Source organism: Chanodichthys erythropterus, chromosome 16 (genome assembly GCF_024489055.1).
Source record: "Chanodichthys erythropterus isolate Z2021 chromosome 16, ASM2448905v1, whole genome shotgun sequence".
Taxonomy (NCBI): Eukaryota; Metazoa; Chordata; class Actinopteri; order Cypriniformes; family Xenocyprididae; genus Chanodichthys; species Chanodichthys erythropterus.
In genome coordinates, this window is record NC_090236.1 from 38,171,020 (window position 1) to 38,189,367 (window position 18,348).

Below are 18,348 nucleotides of genomic sequence, written 5' to 3' on the forward strand. Positions count from 1 at the left end.
CTAGATATTTTTGATATCTGAAAATGCATTTCTGATATCAATATAATTTCAGATATCTAAAATGGCTTTCTTACTTGTAACAATCACATTCTTGATATTCTTAGATATTTGCACTAGTAACGAAGTAATTAATTATAATAAAATAGCATTTTTACTTTACTTAATTGTATTTCTGATATGTGAAATTGGAATTTCAACAAGTAAGAAATCAATTATTGATATCAACAATTGAATTTGAATGGCAGCCTATGGTGACATTTCACTAGTGAAAATACAATTACAGATATCAAGAATTCTAGATTTTACTAGTGGAAATGTAATTCCTGATATCAACAATTAAGTTCTTGATGTCAACAATTAAGTTCTTGATATCAACAATTAAGTTCTTGATGTCAACAATTAAGTTCTTGATGTCAACAATTAAGTTCTTGATGTCAACAATTAAGTTCTTGATGTCAACAATTAAGTTCTTGATGTCAACAATTAAGTACTTGATATCAACAATTAAGTTCTTGATATCAACAATTAAGTTCTTGATGTCAACAATTAAGTTCTTGATGTCAACAATTAAGTTCTTGATATCAACAATACAGTTCTTGATGTCAACAATTAAGTTCTTGATATCAACAATTAAGTTCTTGATATCAACAATTAAGTTCTTGATGTCAACAATTAAGTTCTTGATGTCAACAATTAAGTTCTTGATGTCAACAATTAAGTTCTTGATATTAACAATTAAGTTCTTGATGTCAACAATTAAGTTCTTGATTTCAACAATTAAGTTCTTGATGTCAACAATTAAGTTCTTGATATCAACAATAGAGTTCTTGATGTCAACAATTAAGTTCTTGATATCAACAATAGAGTTCTTGATGTCAACAATTAAGTTCTTGATGTCAACAATTAAGTTCTTGATATCAACAATTAAGTTCTTGATGTCAACAATTAAGTTCTTGATGTCAACAATTAAGTTCTTGATATCAACAATTAAGTTCTTGATGTCAACAATTAAGTTCTTGATGTCAACAATTAAGTTCTTGATGTCAACAATTAAGTTCTTGATGTCAACAATTAAGTTCTTGATGTCAACAATTAAGTACTTGATATCAACAATTAAGTTCTTGATATCAACAATTAAGTTCTTGATGTCAACAATTAAGTTCTTGATGTCAACAATTAAGTACTTGATATCAACAATTAAGTTCTTGATATCAACAATTAAGTTCTTGATGTCAACAATTAAGTTCTTGATGTCAACAATTAAGTTCTTGATATCAACAATACAGTTCTTGATGTCAACAATTAAGTTCTTGATATCAACAATTAAGTTCTTGATATCAACAATTAAGTTCTTGATGTCAACAATTAAGTTCTTGATGTCAACAATTAAGTTCTTGATGTCAACAATTAAGTTCTTGATATTAACAATTAAGTTCTTGATGTCAACAATTAAGTTCTTGATTTCAACAATTAAGTTCTTGATGTCAACAATTAAGTTCTTGATATCAACAATAGAGTTCTTGATGTCAACAATTAAGTTCTTGATATCAACAATAGAGTTCTTGATGTCAACAATTAAGTTCTTGATGTCAACAATTAAGTTCTTGATATCAACAATTAAGTTCTTGATGTCAACAATTAAGTTCTTGATGTCAACAATTAAGTTCTTGATATCAACAATTAAGTTCTTGATGTCAACAATTAAGTTCTTGATGTCAACAATTCATATCCTGAGAATGAATAAATGTCAAAACGGCTTGCCAAAGGGTCAGGCCTACATTCAATAATAAGAGAGAGACTATTGATTTCACACTGTATTTAATCATAATGACCGACCTCCTTCGCTCTAGCTGTACCTTTAATGACAAGGACTCGTTCAAAGTCAAATGATATGAACAGTTTATCTGATGGAGCGTCTTGAGGATGATTAAAGTTTTCAATGGGCACAATTCTCAAAGCAAGTCTCCATTATCCGTTTAAAGACCTAATGTGAAGTGAATTATATTCATTCTGTACATCACAGACTCTAATGGGCCACAAAAGACATTGATAACGACTCTATTGGAACATAGTCTCTAAGGATATGGATATACATCGTCATCCACCTTCTCTTTTTCCTTTCTTAGCCCTTCATGCATTATGTATTACCTTTTTAACATAAATATCTAACCTGCGGGAGAGAGAAAAACCCTTTTCTAATCACCCTTCAAGGAGACTTTCTGTTGCCCTTCAAAAAGGCACTTTGCACAAAACTACCCTAATTATAGCTACTAAAGAGGAAATGGGCTGTAAAGATCTATACTTTGAGCTAATGTGACTAATGTTGTGCCACACTAATGGAGTCATATTCTTTGTATTACATCATGCAGACTGTTTGGCCTTGTCGATACCATCTATTCCTTTTGAGCCTGCATTTTTGCATCACGTGTGGCTACAGATACAATATTAAACAAGAACATTTGAGAGCACAAATCACTGCTGTTTAAAAGAGAATGTCTCTCTTTTAATTTCTATTACTGACTCACTCGTTTGTGATCTCAAGTAGGCAGTAATTAAACGCATAGGGTGACCCCTCTTGGGAGGTAGTAGTACTGCCACAAATACTGAGAACTCTCCAAGGTGCTAAAAAGATTGACTCCATGAGCAAATGATGGATTCTGAGTCTAACCGAGGCAGTGAAAAACACATAAAGCAAATAAAAAATGTAATATCTGTGGATGATGCATCACCTCTACTGAGAATCCTAAATAAGTGATTCCTGCAAGAGAGGAGTTCAGACTTCATTTGAACAGATTGCTCTCATAAGATTTTAAATAGAATTGGAATTAATTATTTAGAGAGCTTCATAATAGCAAAAGACACAGCTAAGACATATTACAGCTATGTCTGTAGAATATTATGGGAGTGGAGAGATGTGGGTAATAAGACACAAAGATTGAATATCATTAATGAAAACAGGTATTAATCTTTGTGTCAGGTGTCTTGGAATGTTGTTATCAATGTATGTACATATGTTTAGAATTTAATACAACAACTACTTACGGTCTTTGCATCTGATTAGTCCGGCGCGCTGGGAATTCACTGTGTCAAACTATTAAAAATAGTTTTTGGTAAATAAAATAAAGCTGAAATAAAATAAAATATAAATATTCGATGAAAAACTTAACCTTAATCTGCAATAAATTGGTTTAGGCTGAAGTAGCCTAAAATTACTAAACTAAAACAGATGAATTATATTTATATAGAAATGTTAGGCTACACATTTTCTTAAGACTTTTCGTTTTGGATTAGTGTTTTTTTTAAAACGGCTTTTTATTAAATTTATCACTTAGACAGCTGGTGTTATCTGGGAACTATGCAATTAAACAAAATGTTTAAGATTAATGTGTGGAGATGTGCAGAGAACCCTTGTCATGTGTTTGCAATTTGCATAATGATGCATTTAAAAGTTAATGGCCAAATGTATCATTGCAAAAGTTCACAATGCTGTTGCAGATGAAATATAATGTAGATAACATTGAATAAATATCATTTTGTCAGGTTAGATACTGATAATCACTCAAATCCCTTCTCTTCTTAACCGTCAGACAAGAATATATCCGCCATGTTTGTAGTTTTTAACAATTTTTATTCGTGTTTGTAGTCGACGCGCAGTGGGTTGTGGGCAATATTAGCCGTTTGAGTGGGCACGGATCAGTGTTGCCAAGTCTGCGGTTTTCCCACAGAATTGGGCTACTTTTACACTGTTGCCGTGGGATGTTTTTCATGTCCGCAGGTTGAATCAACCCAAAAAAATGTGATATTTAGTCCCTGGAATGCAAAATTTACCAGGGGAGCCCCTCCAAAAATGTGAATTTTAACAGGGTTGCCAGGTTTTCACAACAAAACCCGCCCAATTACTAGCCCAAAACTAGCCCAATCGCATTTCAGGGGGTCCCATGGTAAAAATCGCGTTCCCAGGGGGATAAAGTTGCATTCCAAGAGCTAAATATCATATTAATTTAGGTTGATTCAACCTGTGGACATGAACAACAACCAGCAGCAACAGTGTAAAAGTAGCCCAATTCTTGGCAACACTGCCAAGCAATTAGCAATTAGGCAGGTTTTGTTGTGGAAGCGTGGTAGTCCTGCACGGATCTCCACTTCGGATTCTAACCGTAAAAAGTAGACCATCCGGATATCTTTGGAATACTCATTTCAACATACTACGATTTGGGATGCACTCATTCTAATTTTGAATACTATTTAGTACGGATAGTATGTGAATTGTAATGCAGCAAGTGATTCATTCAGGAACGAAGCGCAGTAGTGAGTCATTGAATCAATTAAATAACATATTTCAAATCAGCAACAAAATCTTACATGAACCGTCCCATAAATGTTGTTTCTTATGCTCAAATGGCGTTAAAAAGCTTATTTTTCAGGCTAGACAAGTGCGAGTCTCATGTTTTCTATGGGAACCGGAGCTTCTAACGGCAGCTGCAGTGACACAATGACTTTATCAATCAGTGACTGGCTCTTTTACTCAGAAGGCGGGGATATATTCTGCCATTTTGCGCATTGCAGTTTCTCCAAAGACAATAATAGTAATAATAATGCTATAATAAGCATTATTAAAATCAAATAATAATAATATAGTAAATAAAAATAATACTAATAATACAAGATGCGTCAATCTCGTATTGTTTTGAATGGGAGAAAGTGCAACGCGCAATATTGCGGAATAAGTCCGCGGAATAGATGCGCATTTAGGACTGTGCATGCGCATTAGCTTGATCCAGCCTGAAACCCTAAAACTACATTAATGAGACAGTTTTTGTTAGATTTCATTGGTGATTTCAAATATGAAATATAATCAAAAGCTTGGCAAACAGCTTTGGAGAATTTGATGTTTCCCCAAGAGATAGGAGCTGCACTTGCATGCCTGCAAAGATGGCCACTGAGTGAAATTACTTGTCTTAAAGGGACTTTGAGTTTCTCCCATTCATAATAGTGAACCATCTTTCTATATCTATAGTCGTTGGTACTTTCCACATTTAGCCCATTGTAAAAGTTCAGTTTTTTCCTTGTATCATTGCTGCCTCCAGTTTTGTAAGGTCATCATAAGTCATTAATGGCATAATCGCCAGGGCTCCTCAGTGGTGCAGAACTTATCGCCCTAAAATCAAAGCTTTGGAACAGTGAACAAAGCAGTGACAATACAATGTTGTTGCTTCTGTTGATGTATTAAGATCCTGCTGGTGGAGTAATTAAAGATCGCAATCCGAAGCCGAGGATATTGCTGCAAAACTTCTGCGAAACTGTGTACATCATCCATAATACACTGGCAGCTTAACCTGCTTCAGGCATGAGCGTGAGCAGCTTCCTCTCATATAACTTAGAGAACGCGGCTCCTTCCTCTCATGTCTGCTCTGTGCTGGATGTTTAGACTTGCAGATGCGTTGATAAAAGAGTGAAGAAGCTTTCACCTAGAGCAAATTTACTCAACAGAATGCATCCCCTGAAATGCAACAAGCCAAACGATTGGAATGAATGAGCGCAAATGGTTTTTCCAATCTATCAGCTGTGCAGGTAAATTAGGTTTCAGGAAGACTGGGGAAATAATATGGCATTTTAAACCAGCTCATTTTTTTTCAAGCAACTAAAACGATTATCAGAAATTCCCACAGGCTTTGGCGAAATTGACATTTAACTAAGAAAAAATAGGGAATAAAATGAGTTGTGGGTTAGAATTTTAAATGGATTCCTGAAAGTTTTCTTTCTCAATTGTGATGAAGCTGCATCTTAAAGACTGACTTTTATACAAGTATTTATAGTACTTCCCACTAAATATTGTCATATTTACATAATGCAGATCTTAATCTATTCCTATTTAAGTGTTCTGCATTTCTCAGTGTCTAAACATTATATTTTTTATCACGATTTGTGTGTATTTGAACTGTTTTAATACTTTACCTAAAGGAAGGTTTTATTTACAGTGTTTTGATATCTTCCATTGAACCTAGGTAGTACTGGGTGGAAATGAGAAGACCTTCAGTTCATGGCTGAACGCTCATTAAAAGCTTTTCCAGTCAACCTGGCCACATGGGAAGTCCACAGTACACGTGCTCTTCTTCACCGCAGCCGACAAATCTCACTTCACCTGAGGGGAAGACTTAGGTAGGGCACGAGTCGCCATTAGAAATGAAAACGTTTGATGTCGAGAATACACTCTGCATGTGAAGTGGCTGTTTTTTTTTTTTTACAGAAAAGAAGTTGTGATTTAGTACACATATGGTTAATGCATGGGAGGATACAGACGACAGGTAATTTTCAAGGACAACCATGAAAAAAAAAGGAAATTAATATGGATTGAAAATGGTCCTAGAGAAAATGGATTACTGCAGCTCAAAAGACTGCATTTCAAATCAGTGTGACTTTTCAACATGTAACATAATCAGAATAAATTCTGTTAAATTCCGAGCGTGAGAATTTTACAACTTTGGTTTCCAGCATTTGATGCTTTTGTACCTAAATATATTGGGGCCAATGATGTGACGGGTCATTCGTTTTGTCCAAAGGCATTAATAATAATAATAAAAAACAAAGATATGACATCCAAAGTATGTAAGGTAGTACAACTAGATCTCTTTCATTGAATCCAAAAGGTTTTAATTATATTTTGCTACATTTAACGATATTTTAAAGATTTTGAAGTGTCAAAAGGTCATTCGGTTTAACCGTCCAAAGGCCAATACAGCCACTTCATTTGAGATTAAAATATCTTAAAATGTAATAAATGTATATATTTTTTATACCAGCATGATTTTATAACATCATATCAACATAGTGCAAAAGGGCATTAAAATTATGTGTAGAAGTCGTTGCTTTGTTATGAGAAAGAATGTCCGGAAAAATAAATTTCATTGATGTCATTCGGAATAACCAATATAAAGAGACCATTTTGGATCAAGTCATGCGGTCAATATCATGTGACAGGATGTGACATCATTCAGACACCTGCAAAGGACCACATGGTCATGAAAGTAACAAAATTTCATGACCATGTCCCGAAACATCAGGTCATTCGGTTCAATCGCTATAAAACATTGAAAATGTTGTAATATTTTAAAAACTTGTACTAAATATAAAATGTTTTATTATTATTTTGCTAGCTAGCTAGAGATCAGCCTGTTAGCATTGTTTAAAAATATTGTCATTCAGTAAAACTGAAATTTTGGTTAAACCATATGACTTTTTTGGTGACAAATTTTGTCCATCTTGTAAAAAATGACAAAGGCAGTGTTAATTGATTATAAAAAACACATAATCTCAATGTTAACACTTAATAAATCGTTTTTTACACTTTTAAAAAACGTATTCGTCAATGACCCATTGATAAACACCAAATACAGGTGATAAAATGGAAGCCTACATGAAAAATCAATGTCTATAAAAAATTGGCCTTTTAAGTATGGCTAAATAATGCAATAAATGCTAATTAAACATAAAAATAACATAAAACACTAATGCACATAACTAATAAAAAAGTGAAGGAACACACACACACACACACACACACACACACACACACACACACACACACACACACACACACACACACACACACACACACACACACACACACACACACACACACACACCTATCTATCTATCTATCTATCTATCTATCTATCTATCTATCTATCTATCTATCTATCTATCTATCTATCTATCTATCTATCTATCTATCTATCTATCTATCTATCTATCTATCTATCTATCTATCTATCTATCTATCTATCAAATGTGTGTGTTTTTGTTGTATTTTTACTGTATATGAAAGTGTTTCATATTGTACAATCACCTAGAACAACAATTATTTTTTAATCATAGCCAATGAAATGCAAACATTATAAACCATAAAATAAAAAAAATAAAAAATTCCCAGCACTCTTGTTTGTGTTATTGTTAGTAATTTTTAATGTGCCTGGAAGGCACAGGACAACAGCTGCCCACCTTGGGAGAAGCCTTGTCATTAGATTAAGATAATGATGATATCAATAATAAATGAGAAGGATGTTTGGACAAAATCATGCTGTGTGTTTACACTGTGCTGCCTCAGTCTGATAAAATAGAAATATTAAAAAACTCATTTCAAATCGATCAATAAGCGCAAATGTAAATTAGTTTCTAATATCACATCAAAATATAAAATATTAAATTCTCCAGCGTAGCATTTATACAGGGCGTGAATAAATGCCTTATCATAGGTCAAGATTAATTGCTCGGGGAGTGACGTAGCAGCCTGATCCTGGGGGTTTAACTCGCGCAACGCGCAGACACACAGACCGCGTTACCTCGTGCGCTCGGACCGCGTCGCGCGCTGCTGGGAGTTCACTAGCGAGACTTCAGTTCCCCGTCGCTCAAGGACAGATAAAGCGAGAGAGTGGTGTTTTTTCTTTTTTAGAGTAACAGAGGAAGAATTAGGTCATCGCATTCTGTTCGAAGTGTTGGGCTCATCATGAAGATGTGCGTGATAACAGCGATGCTTTTCCTGGTGCTCTCCGGGCAGTGCGGCATCCTGGCTGGGAAAGGTAAGGCAGATCGGACAACTTGGAATGTCACCGCGTGAAAAGACACACCTGGATCAGTGTCTTAGATCAGATGTGATCAATTACTATCAGTTTGTGGAATTCACAGCATCAACGAGTGTCTTCTATTAGGTTGGCAATGTGTCCTTATGTAGTACAAGTTTGTCTTTCTTCTCCCCGTTTTCTTAATGATCAACGAGATGATCAAACAGTCTAGATGTTTTGATTACTATTTTTCACCACAATACAGACTGCGAATCATATATTTACGCTTTCTCAGCATGATCCATATTACAGCTATTTTCCATCATCAATATTTCATTGACCTTTAAGGCACATTTCTACTGATCTTATCTGTTCTGTTCATGCTTAAGAGCATAAAGCAGTAGCTTTTCCATTGCTCCCATGAAAAAACTGTGTTTTGGGAGCACAAACATTGAGATAAGAGATCTAATTGTGTCTCTGGGGCAGTAATGAATATGGAGCAGCTCAGTTATTTGTTAGTGCACGAGTGCAACGCTTTAGATGATGTGTGATAAATTACAGACGGATTGGATCATGTGGACTGGCAATGAAAGGCTGAGAGTGTCGTTTCTGGGTGGCAATGAGTCTTCCCGTATCGAGTACATGTTTATCCATTTCTTTTTCTATCAGTATGAGTTTAACATGCATGATGACCCTTCTTTTAGGACACCTAAATCTGTTGGGACTAGATTTTCTTAATGCGCCTCTGTAAGGGGACATGAATCAAAAGACCTTGTCCCCATATGTTTGTATTTTGGTGTTGTGATATGGCAGGTGCCCCAAGAAGAGATTTTGTTAGGGAATGTTGCTATTTGGTTTCCGAGGGTTGCTGGGTTAAAAATGGACAAACCCAGCAGTTGGGTTAAATGTTTGACCAACTTGCTGGGTAGTTTTATTTAACCCAATTGTTTAAAAATGACTATTGCTGGCTTAAAACGAACCCAAAATAGGTTGGGAATTAAAAATCAGACACATAATTACTAGAAGCAACAACAATAATCAAAAGGTGAACATTTATTAATAAGCAGTTTAATAAATGTTTAATTATTATTAATTACATTTATTAATAAATGCTCATTCCCAGCATATTTTGGATTCATTTTAAGCGAGAAATACAGATTTGTCCATTTTTCAACCCAACTTGGGTTGTTTTTAACCCAGCTTTTATTAGAGTGTATGAAGTTGCTAGGGTGTTTCTAAATGTTGCCCTTCTGGTCTGAGTCCTCCTAAGTCTCTATGACATTTTGATATGGACACATGAACCCTCTGACCCCTATTTCAAGTCTAAAGCAATTGTTCCGACCATTTTGCCACCAGCCAGGCATACATCGTACACCCAATCCTTAACAAAAGTCACCTTTCCTCAATAAGCCATCATTCATGTTTATAGCACAATGGGTTATGCACTTAGGTTTTGGGTGAAAGAATAATAATAATATTAAAAGTGATGCCTTGCTAAATCACTAACCAATACAGTCTGCGATTTTTCCCAGCATGAGCCTTAATATAGATATTTCCCCTCATCAATATTTCATTGACCTTCATAGCACATTTCTAGTGATCTATCTGCTTGATCAGTTTAATTTACGACACTTGTAGTAACTGCATTTCTTCTTAATCTTCACCAGAAGGTTCAATGAGGCATTCAATGGCTGCATAGTCCTTAAGACTTCAAGAGCGTAAAGCAGTGGATTTTTTTTTCATGGAAAAAGCTGCTAATGTGTTTGTACGAACACAAACATTGAGATAAGAGGTCTAATTGTGTCTCTGGGGCAGTGATGAATATGGAGCAGTTCAATTATTCGTCAGCACACAAGTGAAATGTCTGTCAGTAGGCCTACCTGCATGCCCTGATTTACTTTCCTTAGAAGTAACTTCTTGCTTGATATTTGGCTCTTTCAGTGTAACAGATTGGCGAATCAGGGAATCGGAACCTTGAATATTTGCATATCAATTTTCTGGATTCTAGCACTCCATAAAATTTTGAACGCAATGAATACGAGTTGAAAATTAAACTCCTTTATGCATGAAGAACTGCACAAGGTGAGCATGCCATTAGAAGAGAAGGAACAGAATAGAAATATGAGGCAGAATCGCAAACTATAAACCAGTCATTAAATCCAAGCCTTTCACATTATGACTCAACACTTTCATAGGCATGATATGACAGATGAAAACCTTCCAAACCTTGTGATATGTCTGGCAGATTGCCTTCAAAACTCTGCCTCTCCAAAAAAAAGAGAAGGATTTCATCAAAATTACATCAGAATGCTATTGTAATACTGAATTCACTAGCAGCCTGGCTTATCTCTGGGTGCAAAACAGTTTATTTTATTTTAGACGCATTCACATCAGTATATTATAATGTCAGTGTTAGTGCATCATACAGTTGAATTACTGGTTCTTACTCTTATGATCGCGCATTCAGAGTATGCATTTTGTCAGTATGTGTGTATGAGAACCAAAGCAACGACCTTGGCGTAGTTAGTGCCATGTGCTACCAGATGGATTTCGTAACATGCAGAGCTTGACCGCTTTAATTAACAATCGGCTTGTTTTGATGTTGGCAAGGCCGTGTGTTATTGTGTCTGAGAATTGGAGAGCATTTCTAAAACTCAGAGGCTTAGAGAAAAAGAGAGATTCTGAGTTTGGCTTCAGCACACTGGAGTACACAAGAAAGGGATAAAACGGAAAGACAGCAGTGACAAATAAGGGTAGGTCTGTAAAAGCAGGCTGAGATTTATGCTGGCCTTTTCAGAGAAAGCACAGTGTTATCCCAGAGCTAAATAAATTGGGTTGCTGATCTGGAATAGATGCATAACTTACCTAAGTACATCAAGCTTGTGGGAAAGCAAAGGCATTCTCTTTTTTTGCATCACTGCCGTTGTTCAGGAAGCAAAGCAGAGTATTGAAAACACTCTGCTAAGTGGACCGCAGCTGTTAGATCTGTCTTAGTCTCTTGTTTCGAGAGATCTAGCTTTTTTTTTTGTCACGATGTGGTTTCTCAAGGAGCATGCCAATCTTCAAGCCAGAATGCCATGCAAATGCTCAACTTAATTTAAACTTTAATTACCCAGCATGCATCATTAGCGTCGGCGTGATGAGCGGCAGGGAGGGATGAGGGAAAAAGAAAGGGAGGGAACGACAGGAAAGAGCTGCATTTGGAGGTAAGATGGGCCCTGTCAGTGGCGCTCTCCCGCCAGCTGGTCAGATGGCACCAGTCTCTCCCAGGGGTCAGCTCTGGCCAATCTGCACAGGAATAACACTGGATGCTCTTCCACACACACACTCGCACAACTGTAATTCCGCTCGGATGCATTTCCAAATCATGAAGATCAAAGCAAGCGTGTGCACTATAAAGCACAGGTTTTCAACTCAATTCCTGCAGAGTTTAGCTCAAACCTTGATCAAACTCACCTGCTTGTAGCTGTCTAGGAATCCTGAAGACCTTGATTAGTTTGTTCAGGTTTGTTTGATTAGAGTTGGAGCTAAAGGGGCCATTTACACTACACCAGGGGTGGGCAAACTCGGTCCTGGAGGGCCGCTGTCTCTGCAGAGTTTTGCTCCAACCCTAATCAAACACACCTGAACCAGCAAGGTATTCATGAATACATGCAGGTTTTATCAGGGTTGCAGCTAAACTCTGTAGGACAGTGGCCCTCCAGGACCGAGTTTGCCCACTCCTGCACTACACCATCTTTAAACTAAAAACGAAAAACTTTTCATGCGTTTTGGCTGTTCATTTACACGATAACAGCTTTTTGGGGGCCTGAAAACTTGGTTTCAAATTGCAAGTTTTTGAAAACGATACTGTTTTTATCCACATGTAAACAGGAGTAGACTGTAAAAAAAGATGGATGACTCACCTTCACTCTCTTCCATTGTAGTAAGTGAAGAAGAATCGGTTAATACTGCAGAACAACTCATAATGTGGTGTATGGCAGGAGTGTCCAGACTCGGTCCTGGAGGGCTACTGTCCTGTAGAGTTTTGCTCCAACCAGCTCCAAAACACCTTCCTGTAAGTTTCTAGTACACCTAGTTAGACCTTGATTAGCTGGTTCAGGTGTGTTTTATTGGGGTTGAAGCTAAACTTTGCTGGACTGTGGCCCTCCATTAATGAGTTTGGACACCCCTGGTGTAAGGTAAACAGTTCTGGAAATGTATAAATTAAAGTTAAAGCTCCAATCTCCTCCTGAAAATCCAGGAAAAAGCTGTAATCTCAGCTGTCAATCTTGACGTCAAAACCCGTGTTTTTATATCATCAAATAACTAACTAAAAACAAACTTTTTAAAGAACAGTTTAACTAACATCAGTGTGATAACTGCCTAAAATGACAGAAGCCATCTTTGAAAAACATTGCATCATTACATTACATGGAGAGGGTGAGGTTTATGACCTATACTGTATCCAGCCACCTGCTTTGGCCTCACTTTTCAGGACTCGTGTGGCATGCTTGGTTCAGTCTGTAGGCTTATAGTGTTTCTTTACAAAGTGACATCGCCATCTACTGGTCTGGCAGCAGAACACAGTGTTTTTAGTCGTTTTCTTTGATCTGTGTGAACGGGGATTATTTCGACAATGTAGTCACCTGTACGCGAACAACACAAAGGAAAAACTTTTCAGTTTTTAGTACATCGTTGTCGTGTAAACATTTCCAAACTCTGCAGGAAAGTGGACTTCAAGGGCCAGAGTTGAGAACCCCATCTATAAAGGGTGCTATAAAAATTTAAGGTTTTGTCCTTTACTCACCCTCACAGCAAAAGAACGGGGCGGATCGGCCGCGGATGTATCACGGCTTCTGGAACGTATCCGTGAACGGACCCGTATCGGTTACTTGCACGCAGTGACGGATCCGCAACGAAGGCTGCATCCGCGATTAAAACCTTACCTCCACGGCGGGTCCATTTGGGACCTGCAAATTGATACAACCATTACAGTAAAGGTGCGTGCGTGTCTGCGGATCCAACATGGGTCCGCTCAGGATTCGCTGATTGACAGTAGAATTTACGGCGCCGCCTGGAGGCGGAGCTGATCCTCTGGGCAGTGCCAAAACGCATGAGACAGTCACGCGGGTTTGGCGACTTGAATGCGGATCCGTCTAGGAGTCTCCTGCTGTGTGGGCACCCTCATGTCATGTACGACTATTTTTCTTCTGTGGAGCACAGAAGATTTATTGAAAAATGTCCATATTTAGGATGAAAATGCACTTCAAAATCTTTTGTGTTTAACAGAAGACTGCAGAGTAAATGATGACAGTATTGTGAACTATCCCTTTAACTTATTTGCAAAGTCATAGTTACACACGGACACTCCCACCCACAAATAGAGTGTATTTTCTCTCCTCGCTGCGGCTGATTGCCTGGTGCTGTTGGTGGAGCACTGGGACCCTGCTCGTATTTGCTGACCGTCTCTGAGAAGTGGGCTAGTCCCTGAGATTCAGTCTCAATTAAATTGCTCTAGTTCCAGAGAGAGGGATTCTGGGACGTTGTCCTCCAGCTTTCCTTCTAATTGCCTGCACTGGGTGCCGGTGAGCTGACAACTTGCTATTGGGTGAAAAGGGAGTCCATGGTGATTGGATACAAGTGTGTGCGTAGGCGTTTACATGGCTGTATGTTACAGAGCGACGGATCATGACTGTTTCCCAGTATGATGCATGTCTTTCTTTAGAAGTGAATGTGAGTGAATGGATGTAATCACAGTGTTTACAATGGCGCGCTTTAAGATGGATTATTTCCAGTAGACCGCGAGACAGAACCCGCCTCTCTGTGTGAGAGATTGAATGTAGCGTAGTCAGTGTTCGGATCCTGTCCTCCATTTTTCTGAACATTCTCAGTTTTGAAAACCCAGAGAAGTCTCTGAAACATCTATGCCGTGCTGTTATTATTAAACAAGACTTATTGTCAAGACCTTGCAGCGCTGTCACTCACTGACCCCAGGTTTTGTGCCGCACTGAACACGCTGTGCTGAAAACAAGCTAACCGCATGGAAGCAGCAAACATAACTCATTCCTGTCCTCCTTTAGTTACACCTTACCATAGCACCTTTTTAAGGGCAACATCTTCCCAGTATATGCTGCTCTGACCTTTTTGCCGTTGTAGGGCAGTGCTATACTCCATGTTTCATTGAAGTTGAACCTTTTCTCAGTCTGCTTGCCATTTGTACAACTTGCAGTAAAAGCATTGTCTGATGACCTGCGATGATTGGATCATGCCGCAAGCTGCTGGCAGATTCCCTCTGCATCTTGGAAAGAAGCACCGACATCTCATCTTTCCGGATTGATCTGTGGAAATACTCTCTCTGACCTTCCATGGTGACAGGACAGCCGAGAGAGTCCAAACGAGAGAGCAAATCAGTGGCTTTAATAGATCTCTGAGCTGGGTACCGAGCACTGCCAAGACTCCACTTTGAAGGTCTAGATCACCAAGGCCATGCTTAGATTAGTCTTGGAGAATCTGGCCTGGAGGACTGGAGTTGAAGAGCACTGATCTGTTAGTTTTCTTATTTTTCTAGGTGTTAGTCTATTGCAGGCCTATTACCCATACATAAGAAAATGATAATTGGATTGGTCCTGAAAAGCCCTTGACCAACTTTGGGGTCTTCAGAACAAACCCCATAGCACCACCACCAATTTAATAGTTTAATAGGCTAGTTTTACCCTTTTTTCTTCTTCAGTTTATAATTTTTTAAACCTTTTTGTTTGGAAACAAAGTTCTTTTTATTATTGGCTGCTATTTTGGAACATGTAATTGTTTTCTTTCCCACTGCTACTCCTACTTTTGTCCAATTCTCACTGAAATTGGCACAGATGATTGTTGGACTAGTCTGCACAAAAATTACTGAACAGATTTTTGATTTTTGCTACTATTACAGAGAAACACCCTACCAAATTGAATGTGACTTTTAGCATCTTTGACAATCTCAGTTCTATGTCAGTGGCGTAGCGTGAAGATTAGGTCTTCCATAGTTGTTCAAACCCCAATTTCTAAACTATTTTCTTTTGATTTTGAAGTGTACAATGTGTTCCTTCTGTAATTCCTTGTCTAAACCATTACACGATGCCTATGAACATGTGCCCTCAATTGCATGCCTTGCAGATGTATTATTTAGTTGCTATAGCTAAACATGTGACAATTTTGAGAGGTTTCCATGAAATTGCAGTGCTCAGCTTTCCCCCAAAGCATTTCCTCAGAAGTTATGTCACTGTTTGCGTGGTTAGGCTGCAGTGGAGGATATGGCTAAATTTGATGCTTTTACAAATCGTGCCTTTTCTATTTTATTTCTAGCTGAACTAAAAACAGCAGTTTCTACGCTGCAAACTAATGGCCATTTGATCTTCTTCGTTTGTCTGGCTAGGTTGTGCTGTGCCGATCTGATACCAACAGAGCCAATTTTAATTGAGCCGTTGGTAGATATTCTTGTAACGCGCTGGGGGAATGCAAGACGCAGGTGCTGCCCTTTGTGCTGTTCGGATGCTCCGAGAAGGCTTGGAGTTTTATCTTCGGCTCATAAATGAGTTAGGAGGATGTTAATGTTCTGCGGGTGCAGGAGACACCCGGGCTGTCAAACTGCAGGTGTTTGTTTTAGATAGGAGCAGCTGCGGTACCGCCCCCTCCTTCCTCCCAGGTGGAAAAGCGCAGCGTCGGGGCGCGTGGCTCCTGATCTTTTCTCTCGCTTGCGAAAACACACATGCGGTGACTGTTGGGACTCAAACAGAGATAATGTGAATTCACTTTGCTGGGTAGTTTTAATTACAGCCAGGATCTGCACACATCAGCGTAAAATATTAATGCAGGTGCGACATCTCTCTGTGTTTCAACGGATCAGTGTGAGTGAGTTGTTGGGGATGAGAGAGAGAGAGAGAGAGAGAGAGAGAGAGCACACTGGCACAAAGAGAGATGAAAAAGAGACAGCCACTATCCGTCTGAGTGTTTTCATACGTGTGGTGCCTGTCATATGACTGTGCTGACTGAAGCTGAAATCAATAGTGCATGCCATGGTCCTCTCGCCACCGCTGCAGGAATGTAAAATGCTACGTCGTGCAACAAAGGCACAAGCAGAGAGCAAATGGGTGTTTTTGGGGTGTATTTGTAGGGCTGTATATGATATGTCTCTCTCCTCAGTGCTTGATTTCCCGTGGAGTCGGATGCTGTCCGCGAGCAGTCCCACTTCAGTGGCAAGCAGTGCCGCCCTGCGAGAACGGAGGAAGTGGAAGCTTGTCCACATGAAAGCAGTTATTAATTTTCATGGTGCGTCTTGCAGTCAAAGGCATTATCTTTCCTTCTCGCCTGCAGTGATACACTTGATTCGCTTTTAGTATGTCCGTTAAAATATGTTCTCCTCTGTTAGAGGAAGATAGGGATATTGAAGATAAAAGGAAAAAATAGGGAAGATTCCTAGCAACTGAGCTGAAAATGGTGCTTTCAGTCACCTGGCCTCAGAACTTCCACTAACAACCGCAACCTTGTTCCCTCTCACCATCATGCTCTTTGTTCTTTTTTTTGTGGGTGTTTTCATCTCATGTGTTTACTGTGTAGCAGTTTTTGTAGGAGTAATAAGAGGGTTTTTAGAAAGATCTCAGCCAGGGTTCAAAATTAACAGGCATCAAGTAAAATTGACTCTTATTTGAGAAGTAAATTATGGTTGAATTATGTTTTTAGTAATTTTAGTAATTTAGTAAATTGCAGTGTGAGAATGTTCCGCACAATGTGAGCCAATCCAAGACGAAAAGTTGCTACAGTCGGATAAAAATTGGTTGGCTATTTTGTGCATCTTCTAATCAGTTTTACCTGGTTGGAACTCCAGAAATCCATTACATTATGAGGATTAAAATTGAAGTGGTTGTTTTTGTGAGAGGTGACATTTCACCGATGACGAGACACGGAGAGGCTGGCTATATGATGGTGTGAGTGATAAATGGTTTGTGCTGTTTGATGCACATAGGCAAGGGAGAAATGGCTACAACGAATGATTCCTTTGTCATATTGACAAAAAAAATATATACAGTCTTTCCTGCACTGCTTTTTTATATGCTGCTGAATCACCAGCGCCATGGCAGAATAAAAATAAAGTTTTGAATGTGATGACAGCATAAATGCAGTGTGCTGCAAAATAATGGCAGGGAAGCATGTCTTTGTATTTTGAGTTGTCCCCACAGGTTGCACGCTAAAAGGACCATCACCTGACCAGCTTAGCCTGATTAATCAATCATTCCAAAAGATACTTAAAGGATTAGTCCACTTTCAAATAAAACTTTCCTGATAATTTACTCACCCCGATGTCATCCAAGATATTCATGTTTTTCTTTCTTCAGTCGAAAAGAAATGAAGGTTTTTGATGAAAACATTCCAGGATTATTCTCCTTATAGTGGACTACAATGGCCTCCAGACGGTGGAAGGTCAAAATTACAGTTTCAGTGCAGCTTCAAAGGGCTTTAAATGATACCAGACGAGGAATAAGGGTCTTATCAAGCGTCATTTTGGAAAAAAAAAATGTAGATATAAACAAATGATTGGCTTCCAAGTGGTTCCACCCAAACCGCACTTTTGTATTCTTCAAAAAGCTTACACTGCATGTCCTACACCTTCCTTATTCTACTTACGCAACGAATGCGAAAGTGCGGTTTTGGCGGAACTACTTGGAAGGCGATCATTTGTTTATATCTACATTTTTTTTCGAAAATGACGCTAGATAAGACCCTTATTCCTCGTCTGGTATCATTTAAAGCTCTTTGAAGCTGCACTGAAACTGTA

The 18,348-nt window shown here is 38.2% G+C and overlaps 1 protein-coding gene across 1 annotated transcript in view; it reads left to right on the forward strand.

Moving 5' to 3' along the window:
• The first annotated feature begins 8,503 nt into the window (after nucleotides 1-8,503).
• The window catches only part of clstn2a (calsyntenin 2a), a 269,756-nt gene continuing 259,911 nt past the window's right edge, over nucleotides 8,504-18,348 (forward strand). The window contains exon 1 of the mRNA XM_067363156.1: nucleotides 8,504-8,576. Within this exon, the coding sequence (XP_067219257.1) occupies nucleotides 8,504-8,576 (73 nt within the window). The remainder of the gene's footprint in view (nucleotides 8,577-18,348) is intronic.